General features: G+C 37.8%; 2 protein-coding genes across 8 annotated transcripts; both read left to right on the forward strand.

The window, feature by feature from the left end:
• Window positions 1-4,216: 4,216 nt before the first annotated feature.
• Window positions 4,217-12,190, forward strand: LOC307009932 (RING finger protein 145). 4 transcript variants are annotated; one of them, XM_079634158.1, is made up of 11 exons: window positions 4,217-4,614; window positions 4,922-5,254; window positions 5,347-5,455; window positions 5,557-5,648; window positions 6,479-6,720; window positions 6,802-6,971; window positions 7,040-7,180; window positions 7,257-7,439; window positions 8,109-8,256; window positions 8,373-8,729; window positions 10,435-12,190. In XM_079634158.1, the coding sequence occupies exons 2-11, from the start codon at window positions 5,086-5,088 to the stop codon at window positions 10,888-10,890; spliced, it is 2,067 nt and encodes a 688-aa protein (XP_079490284.1). In that variant the 5' UTR covers window positions 4,217-4,614; window positions 4,922-5,085; the 3' UTR covers window positions 10,891-12,190. The 4 variants fall into 4 exon arrangements, with proteins under 4 accessions (XP_079490284.1, XP_079490286.1, XP_079490285.1 ...); XM_079634159.1 differs by having other exon boundaries at window positions 4,361-4,543; window positions 10,435-12,184; XM_079634160.1 differs by having other exon boundaries at window positions 4,275-5,254; window positions 10,435-12,184.
• Window positions 12,191-12,984: 794 nt separating this feature from the next.
• ube2d3 (ubiquitin-conjugating enzyme E2D 3) lies at window positions 12,985-19,272 on the forward strand. 4 transcript variants are annotated; one of them, XR_013800144.1, is made up of 9 exons: window positions 12,987-13,379; window positions 14,384-14,447; window positions 14,537-14,568; window positions 15,151-15,228; window positions 15,313-15,418; window positions 16,955-17,048; window positions 17,581-17,662; window positions 18,660-18,730; window positions 18,823-19,272. XR_013800144.1 is itself a non-coding variant. In XM_079634387.1 (8 exons), exons 1-7 carry the CDS (start codon window positions 13,356-13,358, stop codon window positions 17,627-17,629), a joined length of 447 nt encoding a protein of 148 aa, XP_079490513.1. In that variant the 5' UTR covers window positions 12,987-13,355; the 3' UTR covers window positions 17,630-17,662; window positions 18,660-19,272. The 4 variants fall into 4 exon arrangements, 3 of the variants coding, with proteins under 3 accessions (XP_079490514.1, XP_079490513.1, XP_079490515.1); XM_079634387.1 differs by having other exon boundaries at window positions 18,660-19,272; XM_079634389.1 differs by lacking the exon at window positions 17,581-17,662.
• The last annotated feature ends 276 nt before the right edge of the window (window positions 19,273-19,548 follow it).

A 19,548-nucleotide genomic window follows, 5' to 3' on the forward strand; every position in this document is an offset into this window, starting at 1 on the left:
CGTCATACTAAACATCAAATACTTATCTGATAAAGAAAGGCACGCTTATCCCAGCTTCTCAGGAGCAACTTCATAGCTATCTCTCATTCTGGTACTATCATGGATCAAGCTGTTGCTTTACAATCCACAATCCTTATTTGCCATTAGAGTCTCCAGTAACTCACATGTAAAGCCAGAGATGAGTGCTGTTCTTGTGACTTCTGAATATATGACTTCTGATGAGTTCTCTCAGCTTAAATATCTCTCTCTCTCTCACACTCTCTTTCTATCTCCCTCTTACACTCACTCACTCCCTCCCTCATGCTCTTTCAGTACTGTAAGCCTGCAATCACTTCCCAGTAAGAAGGAAGCAGTGGGAGGGAATCTCCCGCCCCCTCATAATGAATCAATACAAAGCGCTTCTGAGGAAAAACATCTCACTGGTTCAGCCCTCAGTTCCCATAAAACGAAAAAAGGGAAAAGGGGAGACGGAGAGAGAGAGAGAGAGACAGAGAGAGAGAGAGAGAGAGAGAGAAAAAAGGCTTGTCAGCGAAGGAACTAGGAATTCCCCTTATTGCAAAAGAGCAGTTTCATGACAAGAGCAGTGACTGGCAGAGACTGAGCGCAATGTGTTTCCATAAAGGAAATGGAAATGGCACATGTGGAACCATTTGCAAAGTCATGTTTACATATACTAAAATCTCAGACAAAAATAGTTCAAAAATGGTCATATGGAATTTTCTGCTGATTGATACATGTATATTGCATCATAATGAGGTGTGGTGTCAAAACCATGAATACAGTTGTTCCACTCCCCACACTACTTCCATCTATCGCTTACTGTAAAATGAAGTCATTGAGCATTTCACACCCTCCTTCCTGAAAGAGATAGTTTCATTGATGGCTCGCTGTATATACTGCTTGTGCGGATATGATGGTTGTTTTTCATTAGCCTATTTTCATTTTGTATCTAAAGGAAACATCAGCTCAGTTACTAATATTATGATGGAAATGAGAACTATCAGCATAGCGGTAACCTGCAATTGTTACCTTAAATGGTTAGTTCGCCAAAAATTCAGTCATCATTTACTCACCCTCATGTTCTTCCAACCCTGTATGACTTTCTTTCTACTGTGGAATATTAAAGAAGATATATATATATATGTTTTTGCTTTATACAATGTTGTTTTGGACATTCTTCTTTTGTGTTCCACAGATAGAGGGAACAACTGTGTTTCATTGCTTCAAATGATGATATGGAAATTATTCAGTAAGCCTATTTTTTTTTTACAAAATGTATAAAAAAATTTAGAGGTCACTCTTCAAATGGAAGTCGACTTGTGTACGGCCGCTATACCGAAAGTCAATGATTATAGTTGATAAAGTTATAAATATGGATATTTTTCTTACAATAACACTTCAGATGGCCTTTATCAAGCCGCTTCATATCTTTATTAAGGCCATAATAATCCATATGGATTAGGCTACTTTTATTATGGACGGATACGCTTTTTTGTGGTTCAAAATCTCACTCCCATTATAAAGCTTGGAAGAGCCAGGATATTTTTTAACATAACTCCGATTGTGTTTGGCTGAAAGAAGAAAATCACAGGATGGCTTGAGGGTGAGTAAAGCCTAAATTATGGGATAATTTACATTTTTGGGTGAACTAACCCTTTAATGTTTTTGTGGCTGGCCGAATAATTGAAGACCCTGATATATGCCATGGATGAAATCAGTTACAGCACATTTCACGAAGGATATCAAGCACCAGAGCAATAGATGAAGTTAGGATGGAGGATGGTGCATAGTGGTTTTTATATTTAAATCATTTTGTAAATCTCTAAATCATGTCCTTTTTTATAAGGAGTGAGGATAGGGTCAAACCACCCATGTGCAATGACTTGAAAGCTGACGGCCACAATAAGGGAATCTACTTTCAGAGCAAATTCTTTCTGCTGGTGGGATAAGTTGCAATTGACATTTTGCACAGACTTCAGAAACAGACCTGGCTTTCATGCTGCTGTTTGAACACAGGGGAAATTGGCTGCAAAGGTCACTGAGCCCATTTCCTCTCCCCCTTGCTCACAGAGACTCAGACCTTTACAGCACCCACTGCTTTTTACCTGCACTGTATTTTAATAGTTACCATTCTAAAACGCTCAATGTGTGTGTTCTCCTCAGGTCAAGGTTATGCGCGGTCACTGTTCGATAACTCGGGTGGTGTGATGATGCCTTCCCAAAAACTGATGTCACAGTTGAGACGCATGACTAAGAAGAAAGCGACAATTACTGAAATTAGCAGAAGTGGACCTTGCCTTTATTTCCTGTAAACTGCTTGTGCAAAATCAGTTAGGTTTATGCGGTAGCGGAAATTCTGGTTATTGCTCCCATTTTTAATCTTACTAGTGGTCACCCCATATATTAGCATCCTCTTTTAAAATTCTTTCATGAGTTCTTACCATTTCTAATGTCATTCGTAGCAAGAATAATGTATGATGTTCAATACTTCAGTTTACTTTATTTGCCCATTTGATATTTTATTGTAATTCTTAATTTTATATACATAGCCTACTCTATGTTCACTATAATCTTATTTTTGACAACTTTCCAATTACACAGCTTTGGAAATGCCAATGTGTCTTAAAATCAAAATAATACAACTGAAATTCAATAATTTGCAGAACATTGGAAATGTTTAGGTGACAATAAGGACAACTTCACAAACGTTGTGCAAATTAGATGTAAATTATTATACTCTGTCTTCAGTTGGTTGAAAGAATACAAGTGATGTGTCGATGAGTGAATTGTTTTTTTAAGCCTTGAAATATTTGCTTGGTTATGACTAAAGCTCTCATGAATTTGTTCTAGACCATTACACATGGCGGCGCTGGTGCCTTGGAAGTCTGACTTAAACTTGTTTCTTTGGAAGTTTCTTTCTTTCTTTCTTTCTTTCAAGGCTAGTAGATAAATGAAACAATGTTACAGCAGACAATTGCGCACACAGACTCCAGTTCTATCATACAGTCAGAAACAAATGAGGATATGCTGTTGAAAATTCTTAATAGGCCTAATTATATTTATATATATATTACATCAAGGAAATGTAGAAGTACGAATGTTTTTTGCTTTACATTTCATGTGAGTGGAGGGGAATGAGGAAGTAGACATTGTTGCAAAACAAAAATAGGTGACTTCATATTTAAATATCAAATAGCAGATCAGAGATTAAATCAATAATTTAAAAAATACATTAGAATCAGAGGATTATTGGAACAAAGACAAATGGTAGATATTTATATTCAATACAACCAAAAGTTAATAAATGAAGGCTTTATGATGGGAGCAGGAGAGATTAAATTAAATATACTCTTAAGGTTCTCAAACAGTGCTATATTCGGATTCTTCGGCGTTTAACAGCAGAACCCTTTTCACGGCAAATGGAACCCTTTTATAAGGTTGGTTCCAAAGAACAATGCTTTGAAACTGCTATATAGAATTGTGTTGTAACCACCTTTTAAATTATAGTTTATGTTCATTAATATTATATTTTCTATGTTATTTATTAATATTATGCTTTTTACCTTGTTCTTACAATAACCTAGGGTTTACTGTAGCAAAAATCACAGTGCCTAAAAGTTGAATAGCTACATTAATAAATGATAAATAACATTAATAATTGCATAAAGAAATATAGGCTAACACAAAAAAATATGTAAAATATATTCACAATCCTGATGCGTATACTTTCATTGTTATGTAGCCTAGGCCTAGCCTATATGTATTTTGATGTAGCCTAATTATTAAGTAGCAATTTCTCTCTGCAGATGATAAGCGTTTTTAATTTAAAAGCAATTAAGTTTATGAAGGCTAAAATGGACAGCCATTCACAATGCCAAAAGGAAAAAAAGTGATAAAAAGGCATGGGAGAGCTTTAATATTTTTGTGGCTGGCCTAATAGCCTAATTGAAGACTCTGATATGATTTGGATCAGAATGAAATCAGTAACAATTTGAAAGTTACATTTGTAGGCATTTTAAGAAGGATATTAAGTAGCCTAGCTGTTGTGAGAGTGACAATCTGGGGAGATAGATGGTTGGGCTCCGAAAATTAGGATGAGGTGGCGTTGGATTTGTCGACAGTTAAATCGAATAAAAAAAGTTAGATATGAGTATGAGAATATTACATATATGGAGAATGAAGCATCTATATAAATGTCGATTTTATATAGTTATTTAGGCTAGCTAGCTCCGGGCTGTGACGGACTCAAAGTGGATGCTAGCGGAGCTGAAGACAGGGAGGGACAGTCTGGTCGGCGGTATTGTAAACAGTAGGTGGCGGCAATGCACTAGTGTAGGGTTTCATCCACTGTTTAAAAAATAAAGAAGAAGGGAAAGGAGGAAAGGAAGTCGTATATTTGCAATTGACGTTACAACCAGTGTGTGGTCGTGACAGGTGTGGGGAACTGTTTATTTTTCGAGGCGAGGATGAATTGTGTCGAAGCTCTTTTGTTTTGAGACGAAAGACCCTGAGCTGCCATGCTGCTATAACACACACACTGGAGGTGGGAGGCAACCGTCTTTAAAAATACATTGAAATATGAAAAAAGTGACAGTTTGTGCTATTTCCCATCAGGTAACTTTAAAGCAGGATTGAATTACATCATGTATTGAGAAGTTTTGCTAGTTTAAGATGGTGTCATGGCTGCTAGTCTTGTCTTTAGCTGTTCTAGATGGTCTCCCTGTCTGACTATAGCTGTAAAGTTCCCAATACCCATTTAAACCCGTCCGAGTAGGCCGGGAGAGCAGCTAAGACTGTTCATAGCAGCATATTTTTGCTGAACGTTAGAAAATAACACGGAAGGATTGTGTCTTGCGAGCAACCAAAGACGCATTTTGATATCTTGAAAAACAAAGATATGTCATCGTTTCTTTCCCCACAGTTTTCACATTGGATCTACTGATTAACCAGACTGAGAAATGACTTTAACGTTTTCAAGAGTTCCGCCAAACCGGAGCAGAATACAAGATCTGGATCTTATGAAAATGTCATAATGTGACAGTCTTCCTACATGGTTCAGGTGGTTGTTATTTTGTCAGAGTTAAGATGCCACGACTAGAAGAGGTAGCTAATGTTGTCCTCAGGGTGCCCAGTATCTTGGTGTTGGACATGCTGTATAAATGTGACATTGACAGCTTCACGGATCATCTCACAGCAAGGACTGAAGACATGCTCTTCAAGTACAAATATGTCATCTGGAACATATATTACTTGGGTAAATATTATGTGATCATTATGAGTCAACATTATATTGCAGTATTAGGTCAATATGCAATGTATAACATTGTTGTTGGGTTTGTCCTCCAGGTCACATAGTGAGTGCTGTGGTGCTGCTGTTGCCACTTGGACATATTATCCAGCTCTACCTGCATGTTCTCTGTGGCCTGCTACTTTACATGGGTCATCAGATTGTCAGGTAAAATAATGAACGTGATTTTGGTCATTGCACATTTTTGAAGGGTGGAAATAAATATTTATTTGTTTGACGATTTTTAAAGGGTTTTATTTTGTTGACAGAGATTATGTAAGAGGTGAAGCTCAGTATGGGTATGATGGGGCAATCTTTCTGGACTCTCCAGCATTGAACCGTTTCGTGACTGCATTAACCAGTAAGTTACGAGTATCACAACCCTTACGGTGATGCCTTAAAGCACTTGGACCTTTAAACTACTCTTAAATATGTATTAGTTCAATTGCATTAGATTACACTATGATACAGTGGGCCTCAATAAAGTTTGGACACTTAAAAATGTCAGAATTTTTTTGCATTAAATACAATATATCAGACCAAGCATTCAAAACAAATTATGCTAGAAAAACTATTTTTTCTTGGCTGTGTAAAGTCAGTGAATAAACATATTTATTTATGATTTAAACATCATATACGTTTGACAACCAGAAATCGTCTAAGACTTTTTGTTTTTGTCTTCATTTTGAACAGTTTCTATATTGCTTATTATAGAACCTTGAAACATGACCAACTTTATTTTGTGAAATGTTTTGATTAAAAAGTGTGTTTGTGCTATGTGTAATATGTAATAAATGCCCCTGCTTTCTAACATTATTAATTGTGGCTTAAGCGTCCAAATACTATTTTGTTTTATAGCCACTACATAAGCCACTACACTACAATTTTTTAATTACTTTGCTGTAATAACCAACCAGACCACACATCGTGATTCATCACATCTAACATAACAGTTTGTAAATTTGTGTGTATGTGTATATATATATATGTATGTATGTGTATGTGTATTATTATATATTTACAAACATTTATGTTAGATGTGATTAATCGATTTGACGGCACTAATATATATATTTATTTGTATTTTTGTATGGTTTGTGCAATGGCCCAGTTATCTTTGAAATATTTGTGGATATCAATATTGATTATGACTGTCTTTTACTGTATGCATCTGTGTGTGATCACCTGCAGGTCAGATAATTATCAGTACGCTGTGCGCGTTCCTCATGCGGACTCAACGTGTGTGGCTGTTCTCAGCACACTTGCTCCCTCTTCTGGCACGTGTGGTTTCTGTCCCTCTGGACTGGCTCCTCACGCTCTCCTCTGTGTCCATGATGATCACAGGGGCAGAGGTTGCCGTATTTCTCTTCACCAACCTCTTTGTGCCATACAGACTGGCCAGAGCCACTTACAGAGAAATAATGGAAATAGAGGTAAAACTCTAACACATCTGCATCTCTGCACATGCATCGACTCGGCGGCTCTTCTTTTCTCAAACTCTGTTGTTTCTGTAGGTGACTGAGTTATACAGACTGATGGCAGTCGGAGTGTCTCTCTGGCATGGCTTTGCTGTGCCTGTATTGTTTAGTGTCTTTTGGTTTGTGCTGTTCGGAGTGCAACTTATCACCAATTTTGGCACTATCGCTACTGTCCAACAGGGGCCGCTCCTCTACCTCCTGACCAGGTAAATTGCAGGGTGCTCAATCTGCCATATGAAATGTGAATTGAATCTGACGTGTGTGTGTTTTACAGTGTATCTGAATGCTGTGCGAGCCCATACTCCCTGCTTGGCCTAACATTTGTGGTGTCTTATACGGCTCTGGGACTCCTGAGTCTCTGTAAGTTCTACCTCGGAGGATTCAACGCTCTCCAGAACCATAATGTCATGCACAGGTAGGAGAAGATAGTGTACATTTATTGTGTGCATGTGTTTGCTCAGTTCAAATGTTTGTGTTTCTATGTATTGTAGGGGTGTGACAGAGGGGGTGACTCTGCTGCTGCTGGCCCTGCAGACTGGGTTGTTGGACATGGCAGCTCTACAGCGCTGCTTTCTGCTCTTCATCATCCTCTTCATCGTTCTCACATCTACTCTACAAAGCATGAGTGAGATCACAGAGCCTGTTGTGTTGGGGCTTGGAGCCAGTAGAAACAGGTATGAAATAAGGGCCCAAGCTCTAAGAGGCGGTAAAAAACCTTTTGGGGTCCTTAACATGCTCATAAAACTCTTGAAACTTTGCACACACGTTGGAATCGTCCATTTAATTCATGTATTTAATTTACTGGTTTATCCAAATAAGTAGCTTTAACTTTGTTATACATTGTGATTTGTGAAATAAATATTAATATTTAATATGCTAATTTGATGCTCAAGAAACACCAGATGTTATATCAATGTTGATAATGATTTTGCTGTCTAATATTTTTGTAGAAACAGTGATACATTTGATGAATAGAAAGTACAGCATTTATTTTAAATGGAAATATTTTGCAACCTTATAATTATCAGTCACTTTACATTCACTTTTAATCAATTAAATGCATCTTTTTTATGTAGGACATACTTTTAAACAGTATTATATAAAACACTTTGGGGATTGAATTTCTGGAAAAAATATAAATTTTTACTGTGATTTTTAACATTTCTTGTCCAGTATTATACTGTATATTATTTATTAAGTTAGTTTTTTTAGTACTATTCTGTGTTTTTTTTTTTGAGTGTCTGTTTAATTTGAGAATTTAACATAGTTTTTTTTTGTGATTTCAGTTTTTTCAATGCTTGATAAAATCTAAATTGTTTTATATGGTCTTTCTCTCTCCTCAGGAGTGTGTGGAAGCACTTGCGTGGTTTATCTATGTGTGGGTTTCTACTGCTGTTTCCAGGATTCATGGCCTATAAGATCTCCCAGTTTTTCAACATGGATTTCTGGCTGCTGATTTTGGTCTCTAGCTGTATGCTCACATCACTGCAGGTATGCTCTGTTTTATGAATTTGTGATTAAAAAAAAAAAAAAAAAATTCAATTCATTTTATTTTAGTGAGATTCCAGCATGCTGTGCTGGATTGTGATCTTTTATATGTCTCTTAGGTGACAGGCACTCTGCTGATCTACAGCCTGTTCATGGTGGAAGTCTGGCGCGGTTCAGCCCTGCCCGGTTTGGATGAGATTGTTTATTATGTGAACGGAGTGTGTCGAGTGCTGGAGTTTGTGGTGGCTGTGTGTGTGGTGGCTTATGGGGCGTGGGAGTCACTGTGGGGAGAATGGAGCTGGATGGGAGCGTCGGTCATTATCATCCACTCCTACTGCAATGTGTGGCTACGTGCCCAGGCTGGCTGGAAAAGCTTCTTGCTTAGGCAGGAAGCCGCTCGCAAAATCAATGTATTGCCAAGGGCCAGCGCAGAGCAGCTACGGGATCACAATGATGTCTGTGCCATCTGCTTCCAGGTCAGAACAAGCATAAGGCAGGCTTTCTGCATGCATCAAGTTGTGTCCTCATGGTTGACTTGCCACATATTCAAATGTGCTAGTAGAAGTTGTGAGAATGTTTTTGTTAGGGGTGTAACAATATATCGGGATACAAAAATTCAACATTAAGTATTGTGGATAGCGACAATATGCATCATGTATCATTTAGACATTTTATTTAGCATCAGATGCAATACAATGCAAGCCAAGCACACGTTTAACATAATTCTGCAGAATCATGAATATTCTGGTGTCACCATTGCCCTGTGCTTGGTGTTGAAGGACCAAATCTAAGCTTATTCAAAACCATTTCTGAAGTAATACCAAATTTAGCATTTTAATAAACAGTACTTTTTAAGTGCCCCTATTACTCTATTTTAAAGTTCCTTATTTTGTTTTGTAGGTCACCTATAATAGGTTTATATGCATCCGAGGTCAAGAAACATTTAAATTTTCTCATAATATACATGGCATCACCTCATTTCTCACAGTGTCTGAAACTAATCGATCAAGTATTCGTTTCTAAACCCCTCCTTTCAAAGGCTCTGTTTACACCTGGTATTAAGATGCATCTTAGTCGATCGGCTCACAAGTGGACGACGCTTCCAGAGGTAGTCGAAAAACGAAATGCATTCGAACAACCACAAAAGACGCCTACTCTCCACCTACTGACCTAAGGCATAAACATTATGGCAAGCATGGTAGCCAGGCGGGATTTAACCTTCATCGGCTGAAGACCTAAGTTTGAAAATTACGTGAGCTTTTTTTCTTCCATTAGATCAATAGATCTGAAAAAGCATGTACAGTTTCCCGCCCATAGATCCTCCCCTTGAAGAAATCAGGACTGAAGTGGTTGAAAGTGGACAAAAGAGACAGATTAAAACACCAGGTGTAAACGGGAATGCGTCTCCCTCGTCTACTTGTGATCCGATTGACCAAAACACATTTTAATACCAGGTTTAAACGGACTAAGAGCCTACTTTGCTCTGATTGGTCAGATGGTCCAGTCTGTTGTGATTTGTTTACCACTTACAGTGCATGTCTGAAACGAAACGCCCTTTTACCATATCTGAATTTCAGCTCCGGAGGCTTCCTCCACGCTTGTAAACACAGTGATACGAACAGTTAACATGGCATCGTTATTTGCAGCGACCAATGATGACCATAGGCTGGCATTATGCAAATTTGTTACAAACTTAAGTAGGTTCTAGCAGGAAGTTAGACTGGAATTACTGACGACTTGTTTCAGGCAGTTAAGAATCGCTTCTTTCTTTTGGGAGACAATAACTCCATTTGTCGTGCACTTTGATATTTAAAACTATCAGAACTTTTACTCACAAACAGCCAAATAACACGAAAAAGCATAATAGCGTCTCTTTAATGGCTTACCATTAAAGAAGTAATTAGAAGTGTTAGAAGTAATCATTTTAAAAACTAACCATTTGAACTTTATTTTGGCTCTGTTCAAAGTATTTTGAGAGTGTTGGACTGCGAGATCAGTAGCGTGTATGAAACTGAATCCTGGGTGTATTGTTGCATACCTTGTTTTTCTACTTTAAAGGTAGCATAACGTAAATGATAACAGAATAGGATCCTAGGGAAGATGATCTAAGTAATCGACTTAAACTTTGCATCACAATGATGATAAAATCCATTTTAACCTTTTTTTCCCCCTAACCTGCAGGACATGACATCAGCAGTGATAACATACTGTGGTCATTTCTTCCATGGCAACTGTTTGAGAAAGTGGCTTTATGTGCAAGAGACATGCCCCATGTGCCATGCCTCCATCAAACCCTCCTCGGCCAAACCGACGGCTACGGCAGGTGAAGCTCAGCCGACACACCAAAACCCACCGCCATCAGAGCAACACCCTCGTCCTGAGTCCCATGAGGAGGAGGAGGAGGAGGAGGAGGAGCAGGAGGGATCACAGGGAGGTGATGTTTGCTCTCCAGAAAGGAACTGTGACGAATCTGACAGGAAATACCCTAACTCTGAGAGGAATTGTAGCACAGAGAGTCTCCAACACTTGCACTGTGGTGCTAATGGTGATTCCCAAAGCGTGGCAAATCCTGTACCAAGCTGCTCATCAGATGGGGATCCTAAAGTGGCTTCGCAGGAGCTGAGGGAAGCAGACTGAAACACAAGCTCAGCCGGAGAAGCATAACACAGAGAAACTGCCATTGCAACAAGACAGACTGACAGTGGCAAAAACATCTTCGGATGGAAAGCTCAAAGAAAGTGGGACATAGGGAAGCCATAACAGCAGAGGATTACAAATAACTGACAGAAATGTAAGAGGAAAAACTGCAGGTATATGATTTACTCAGAAGACGTCCTGCTGATTGTGTGCTTGGACTGATCCTATCGCAGCACCTCAGCAGTGTTAGTTTAATAGATACCAAATGATATTCATTTTGAAAAATCTTTTCTTGACATTTGTTAAGATGTGTAATCTGTAATGTTGGATGATTCAATGATGATTGTCCAATCAGGGGAAGACATGAAAGATGTTACACACACAAACAAATTCATGTTGGCAGTTAACTAAGTCTGTGGTTTGTATTTGTTGTTTGGGCATCTAAAGAACGTTTGAGTTGTTTCAGATAACGATTATGGTACGTGAGTGAATAGCATTCTAAGTGATGCAGAACTGTTAATATCTGTGCCTCTGACTTTTCTGAATCACTCCATTGTGTGCTTTTATTTGAACTGAAATTATGTGGTTGTAATGAAGGTGTCCAAGTCATGGTGACTATTCTCTCAATTGCAATATGGTTTGGGGATGAGTTCTGCCAGAATGAAGGGAGACAATAGTAGACAGAAAATAATAGACAGTCAATAAAGTTGTGTTCAGTGCACAAAGCAAAGGTCATTGTTAATGGGGAGATTCCAGTTGAGACTACGTTTCACTGAGCAGAGAATAAAGATGAAACGCTTATACAATCACACTCATTAAAAAATATTTCTTGTTTAAAACCAGTATCTTGTGATTTGGAGACTTCTATGTCCAGTTTAGTGTTTCTTCAATTGCCTTAATGGTTATGATGATTAAAACAACTGAAGTTATTGCTAGATGTTTTCTCAGTGGATTTTTTTAAAGAACTCACAGTGACTTGCAGACTCCTGAAAGTTCATATCATATTACATTGCCTTCTTTTATGGAAGCTTGTTCCTCACAATTCAAGCTTTAAAACACAATTGCGAGTTTATATCTCACATTTTTAAGAAGTTATGTCAGAATTGCGAGTTGAACTAAAGTCAAAAGTCACAATTACATTTTTTATTCTGTGGCGTTACCGAGCATTAATATTCTTTACACTTTACACTTCACAATATTGGGAATAAATTATCAATCTGGCAAACATGGTGTTTAAAATCTGGTAATTTGTTACTTTTTTGTGCAAATTCATCATTGTAATATGCTTTTTTGTACCTTGAGGTAGCATGTGATTACCATGAATATGGTGTTCGTTGAATACCAGTACATCAACAACAACAACAAAATCCAATAGAGCAGTGGTTCTCAACCAAATGCCCCCACGGTAATTAAAACCAGCACTTAAAAGCCAAAACAACTAAAAATTAAGACGACTTATTGTAATTTTATATTTCTTAATACAAATTATTTTTAATTCACCCCTTCAAAACCTGGATGAATAAAGCTGAGCCTAATTCAAGTGTATATTAATCATAAAACCATAAAACTACATGGACATTTCTATAATGAATACACATTTTTGTAGTTATGCCTAGGCTAGCTAAAATATTTTATGGGGTAGAAATTGTAATTATTGTATTTTTTTCTTCTTAACCCTTATCCAGTTAATCAAGAACAACTAGAAAATGTTGAGATTAAAATCCCTTCATCCCAAATGACCACAGGCCTTCCATGACATCACAAGTACAATGTAAGTATCATTTCATGCCACAGTTGTAATTTAAGTATTTTTTCTTCAAAGCTCAATGGTGAAGTGACCTCCCTTTCACAAATTTCCTCTCTTTGTGTTTAAACTATAGACTGTAAAAAAAGAAGAAGGTTTAAACTTATAATTGGTTGAACTGTGCCACTGCCAGGACCATTATTTTAGCATTTCATGTAGAAATATTTCATTTCCAAGGAATAACCTACACGATTCACGATAATCCCTTTACAATTCTCCTTGATAATAACAGTTGACAACCTTGGCAGAGTTAAAAAATTGTATATTAACGCTGCCAAGTTTTTCATCCAGCGCTCACGGTGGCGCTCGGCTCATAATTGCGCTTTAATTCGCCATTTAATCCGCACGATTAGAAGAAGCAGCTAGAAGTGCTAACAACAAGCTCACGGACATCTTGTGTCAGCATTGACAAACTGAAAGAGAAGTGTACACACATCAGCATTACAGTCACCGACAGGGATCAGGGCCTGTCTGTATTCACACGCTTGATTGCCACATGATTTTTAGACATTGAATGTAAGCTAGATTTTTGACATCCTGACATATTTAATGTTCGTTTTTATCTAGTTAGCTGGCTAGCTCTCAGGTTAGCTTACATATTGAGAAAGAGAGCGAGATTTAGGGCGCTAGTTATTCAGGAGCCACTACACCCAGTGGGAAGATGGCGCTTAAACGAATCCAAAAGGTAAGTGAGAAATTATAAATGCCCGATATATTTTAAAACCAGTGTATCTTTAATTATTTTAGTCATCTAGCAGCGTGTTGGCGTATTGCTTATAACGCGAGTGTGTGCTTGTTCTTAGTACAAACGTCGACCGAGTTATTTATATGTGTATTTATAAGGATATCAAACCTGATGTTTTATTTATTATCCCCCAGTCTGTATATACAATTATAACATGCCACTGTCAGGGAGTGTGAAAAACGTTACAGGGCTTGACAGCTAACGTTAACGTAATTATTTACGGAAGACACTCGAACTCGAAGACGTACGTCGTTTTATAAAATATTTAATTAATAGTACAGGTGACAAATCTTACACGATATTGAAACCAATATTGATATTGAAACCAAATAAAAAATGAGTTTTCGAGCCTTGTCTCGTGATGTGAATATTAAATTATTACCATAGGTTGTCTATACGAAACAAAAACGAAACGTCAGGTCTCCTTAAACTGCCCCTTTTTATTTGACCTTTAGGGACTGCCAGGTTTCATTTGGGATCCTAAATAGTTTTGTATCCATATTATGAAGTAAAACCTTATCAAACCATACATTTTCCTATGTTTTAGTGTTGGGAAATTCAAACCTGTTTGTGGTTGTGCAATTGAAAAGCTCTAGAATGATGACCGTAAGCTACCCCCCTGTCATGAAAAACCCTTAGGTGTCTTCCCACCCTACAGACATGTTGAAATAAAAATAAACGTAGTGCTCTTAAAGTGGAGGGCGCAGACGGACATGCCTGTGGTCTCGTTCAGGTTGTGTTCCAGCTCTTCTCCCTCATGACCCCTCTCTAGAACTATAAATACACTGTGCTACTAAACATTCTATCTGCTGGTTTCATCTTGCTGTCACTATAGTGATAAAGGAGGTCAGCGCCATTATTGACCCTTCATTATGGAGAGTCTGCTTCTTTTCAGTAGTTCTGCATGCTTGTTTCATAAAACTCATTCTGACTCTTCCCTGTAGGAATTGACTGATTTGGCACGTGATCCTCCTGCACAGTGTTCAGCAGGTCCAGTGGGGGATGATGGTGAGATCCTGGACTTTACACATATTGTGGTGTTTATGGTTGTGTGCATTTACTGTAAACTGATGTTGTACATGTGATCTCTTCTGTAGTGTTCCACTGGCAGGCAACAATCATGGGACCGGTGAGTACAATAAAATGCATGGCTGTAAAAGCATGTTACTAAATAGATTAATACTGGCAGAAAATGTACACTACCATTCAAAGGTTTGGGGTTTGTAAGATTTTTTTGATGTTTTTGAAAGTCTCTTATGCTCGCCAATCTTACCAGCTATTTGATCAAGAATACAGGGGGGGAAAAGGTAATTTTGTAAAAAAAAAAAAAAAAAAAAATCTATTTAAATATATATTATAAAAAGAAAATGTATTCATGTGATAGTCAAGCTGTATTTTTATCATTATTACGCCAGTCTTTGGTGTTACATGATCCTTCAGAAATCATTCTAATATGATGAGTTTGGTGCTCAAGAAACTTAGTTGAAAACAGTTGTTCTGCTTAATAGTAAACCTTGATACATTTTTATTCAGGATTCTTTAATGACTAGAAAGTTTAAGAGTTCAGCATTTATTTTTAAAATGAATCTTTTGAAACATTTAAATATCTTCTCTGTCAATTGTTTCTGTGATTTGTGAAAACAAAAAAAGAAAATCTGACCCCAAACCTTTGAACAGAATTGTAATTTTTTCCTCCTTTATATAAATACAGAATGAAAGTCCATATCAGGGTGGTGTTTTTTTCCTAACCATACACTTCCCAACAGATTACCCCTTTAAACCACCTAAGGTGAGAACTTTGGTAAAAAAAAAATGTTTTTCCCCTTTGTGTGTTTGTTTGTAGGTGTGTATAATGTTATTTTCTCTGTGTTAGGTTGCTTTTACTACAAGAATCTACCATCCTAACATAAACAGTAATGGCAGCATCTGTCTGGATATCCTCAGGTCCCAGTGGTCACCTGCACTTACTATTTCTAAAGGTACATGCACAATATTAGACGTTGCTTTATTTGAAAATAGTCAGATAGAGCTTGGGGCTGTGACTGTGGTGTGTGTATATATGCATACATACAAAAAAATATATTGTTAGTGCGTTTCATTTGAATAGGTGTGAACGTTGCCATCTGTACCCTGGTGCGCACCAAACAAGTGGACCGAGACCCCTGAAAAGATGGGTCTCAGTCTGCTTCCAAATTAACTAGTGCGGTTCCAATTAAATATTAACGCAACACTGACTAAAGGCATGTAAACGAACCAAAAACAGGACGTGATGTGTATGATGTGACGGAGGGATTCCTGCCGCTGTTTTTCTACCTTTACACATTTTATAAGCTCTTCACGAGTTGTCAGTGCCATCATATGTACGCACATACAGTGAGCACATTAAGCTCGGCACACAGCATTGTTTTGTATGTTCGACAAGTTCCATCGCTAAATATGTATTAGTTTTTTTTGTTTTGTATCTTTACAAAATTACAGGGTGAACGCTAAGCGAACCAGGACCAAAAATGTATAATTTTCACAGGACAGAGACCACCTCTTGTCTCTTGTCCCTTTTGTGTTTACCCGAAGTTCCAAAGCAACTGACACTTGTTGTAAAAGGTCTACAGAGCAAATTTTATCTTCAAGACATTTAGCCTATTTTGATGTTCCAATGCCAGCGAAAGTGAAACATTCATTACCGGCGTGTACAAAATGCACTACAAATAAACTTGATGTGCCTTAAGGCCTCACTATGCTTCTGCGTCAACTCCACAGCGTAGCTGGCCGTTTTATGGTTCTGCGTCGGGTTGCGTTGCATCGCAGTGCATTTCACCGCCATAACGCTAGGGGGGTGTGTTGTTCGCAAATCTCTTTGCTAGTTTGTTTTGGTTCCGTGCACCGGTTCCGCTTTTTCACTTCCGACAATGGCGAGCGAAAGAGAGAGAGTGTTGTTGCAGCTGGAGCTAATCGATGTTGAACAACAAATGATTTTATTGCAAATGTTTAATCGCAGAAGAAAAAGACGTCGTTGAAACGAACAGTGCAGTGGTCACTTTAAAAATGTCGGTATAGCGGGAGGGGGAAACCGGAAAAGCTACACTCTGGAAATGATGTATAATCTGACCAATCACAGCCCTTGCGGTCTGCGCCGCCTCGACGTGTAGTTACAATTTTTTGGAGGTGCACATCGAGCTACGGCGGAGGGGTCGGAGAGGGGTTTGCAGAGACGCAGAGGGATCTGCGGGGGTACGCCGTCGATTCGACGCAGAAGCATAAAACAGGCTTTAGCAAGTCTAACAAGCACAATATGTATTAAATAGAATTTGACGTGCAAGTAAAAAGGTATCTGTCCTACAGCATTTTTCTACTTTACCACAGTAAAGGATGCAAATATAGTAATTAAAAGCGAACGAAAGGAAGAAACTTTATAATCTCCTGCTAAAATGACTTGAGTGAAGATTTGGGAAAAGAAACAAGATTCCCTGTCAAGTAGAGTAACTCATGGAATATTGTGTTGTGTGTCCTCTCTGTAGTTCTCCTGTCCATCTGCTCACTCTTATGTGACCCCAATCCAGACGACCCTCTTGTGCCAGAGATTGCCAGAATCTATAAAACAGACACAGAGAAGTACGTACAGACTGAAGCACACACACAAAATATGCGCATACATGCGTGTAAAAAAATATATGTTGTTTTTAAATTGTACAGTATTTGCTATTTTTTTTATATTATGTTCTTAAATATTTTTTCTTAACTTTTTAAAATTGTTTTATAATTTGTTTTACTGTTTATTTGTTATCTCCCATTATTTAATTTCAACTGAAAACTGATTTTACTGACAGAAAAACACATTTTGTATGCAGTCAGCACCAAATAAAATCAGATGAGCTTGCTACACAGATTACAGCAGTTTATCACATTAAATATCAGCATCAAACCTTCATTTAACAACATTTTGAAAGAAAAGAAAAAGGGCATCTTATTTCAGTTTTTTCTTCTGAAGTGACAGCTGTGAGTATCATTTTAAGACAAGGTTTATTTTAAAAGAAAAGTCTAAAAACCGCAAGGTCTACAGTCATTCGAACAGTTCGACAAAAAGCATGCAAATATAATAGAAGTGAATAGACCTCTTCTTCTCTAACACACCATGCTCTATCAGGTATAATAGAATGGCAAAGGAATGGACAGAGAAATATGCCATGCTGTAGGTGAAGGGCAACTCTGCACTGTGAACATTAGAGGTACTGTAGAGAGAGTGAAGCACTCCGCTTCTGGTGTGGTGCAGCATGAGCGTGTGGCTACAGCAGGTGTGCATCACTAATACATGCTATCACGTCTCTTCTGAACTGACTGAAAAACGCACAGGAAAGTCAGATTTGCTTTGATCTTTCTCAAATGCAGCAGTTTCTTCTTATTTGTTAGGGTTTATTCAGTCCTGCATTAAACCTTACTGTAAGCATGGCTTTTAATCAGCCATAAAGTCTTACAGTAGCATGATGGTTTTGTTAGGTATGTAAAAAATTAATAGCCGTAAATTCTAGTGGCTGAGCATTTTTGGTTTGTGTAAGCTAGTTGTACTGCATGAGAAGCCCCAGAATGCTAGCAGAAATATAGTATACATTTAATCTAAGCATCTGAAAAATAAGATTTTGTTGTTAATGAAAATGGGCAAGTAAAAAAGTGATAAACTGAAATGCATCATTATTAAAGGTGCAGTAAGCGATTTCTGAGGAACGCTGTTGAAAATGTAAATCAACGCCTAAACAAACATTCTTGCCAATATTTTATAGATGTCTGTTCTGTGTGTGTACTTAAAAAAATGTTGTTTGTACTAGGGCTGTCAAAATGAATGTTCATTGTGTGAATTTTTGCGCAACTGTTTTTTCAGTCATTCTTTGGCTGCACTACAGTATATAATCATGCTATAATTAATTCAAGTGCTATTAAAACTTTAAAGTATGATGAACAAACACCCGAAACTGTGTAAATAGGTGGATTGCACCGATTCATCTATACTTACGTGAGCTGTCTGATGTGCCAGTTGTTAGTGGTTGCCTGTGTTGCATAGCCTGTTCGTTATTTTGGCTGTCGACAGTGTTTCTAAAGGAATCGCTTACTGCACCTTTAAAGGAGCATTACATGCTTAATAGAGTCATAAGAAAACTGCTTTTTGGAAGCAATGGCTGCATGAAGGATCACTGGATTTCAAATGCTTATTGTTTTTTTCCCTCTTTGCAGATACAACAGAATAGCACGGGAATGGACTCAGAAATATGCCATGTGATGTTGGCTGGACACATTAACAAACTGTTTGTTCTCTCATGTTTTGGACACTGTTGCAAGACCATATTTCTCCATCTGTCTCTTATGGAGGCATAACCCCAGTTTTATGCTCAAACAGGAATGCAGGCCTGCTTCTGGCCTTTCCACACTACAAAGTCTTGAGATGGACCTCGTCAATCTGACGGAAGCTCATCCACACTCAGCTCTGCCTATCTTTGGTCTCTACCAATCAACTCCTCACTTCACAACACGTCATGCCTGTAATGACAACAGTGTATTTTCTCTGAGCCGCTCGGAGAGAGAATGTCTTTAGGTTGTTCTGCTTTTTTTGGGGCCTTACTCCTGGAGTGCATGCAATCACAGGAGAAAAGGTCAGATGTTGTACATCAGTGGGATATTGGGACCGATTCCTATATTGTGCTTGATTGTAAAGATTTGCAACATTCGGATCAGCTCTTGGCCCAACCTTACACAGCTGTGACACTGAAATACAACTCACTCGATTGGCTTAAATATCTATTTAAAGTCCCGCTACTTTTTCCCTTCAATAAAGATGCATAACTCGTTATACTGTGGTTCTGTTTTTCTGTTCGAAATTTTTACTTTTGATTATTTGTATTTCAATTAATGTAGAGTTTTTCCACATGAAAGTGGCTATGGTTTATCACTTGAAGGATCATGAATCATTCTGAATTAAAAGCAAACGCTGATTTAGTGTTCTTGATTAAGTTTGGTATGCACAAAAATAATTTTTATATTTATCTTGGATGCCATGAAATTTAGTAATGTAAGATATAAAAAATAATCTTAATTGTCTTTTTCATTTTTGCAAGCCAGTGATCTA

This window comes from Phoxinus phoxinus (assembly GCF_949152265.1).
Source record: "Phoxinus phoxinus genome assembly, chromosome: 14".
In the NCBI taxonomy this organism is placed as follows: Eukaryota; Metazoa; Chordata; class Actinopteri; order Cypriniformes; family Leuciscidae; genus Phoxinus; species Phoxinus phoxinus.

What these genes read in the sequence shown, in the direction of transcription:
- LOC307009932 (XM_079634158.1), top strand. Translation starts at nt 5,086, where the DNA reads ATGCCACGACTAGAAGAGGTAGCTAATGTTGTCCTCAGGGTGCCCAGT. An exon ending in AACCATAATGTCATGCACAG is followed by an intron (nt 7,181 to 7,256) that starts GTAGGAGAAGAT and finishes TATGTATTGTAG; the next exon opens with GGGTGTGACAGAGGGGGTGA. An exon ending in GTATGCTCACATCACTGCAG is followed by an intron (nt 8,257 to 8,372) that starts GTATGCTCTGTT and finishes TATGTCTCTTAG; the next exon opens with GTGACAGGCACTCTGCTGAT.
- ube2d3 (XM_079634387.1), top strand. Translation starts at nt 13,356, where the DNA reads ATGGCGCTTAAACGAATCCAAAAG. An exon ending in ACCCCTTTAAACCACCTAAG is followed by an intron (nt 15,229 to 15,312) that starts GTGAGAACTTTG and finishes TCTCTGTGTTAG; the next exon opens with GTTGCTTTTACTACAAGAAT. An exon ending in TGCACTTACTATTTCTAAAG is followed by an intron (nt 15,419 to 16,954) that starts GTACATGCACAA and finishes TCCTCTCTGTAG; the next exon opens with TTCTCCTGTCCATCTGCTCA.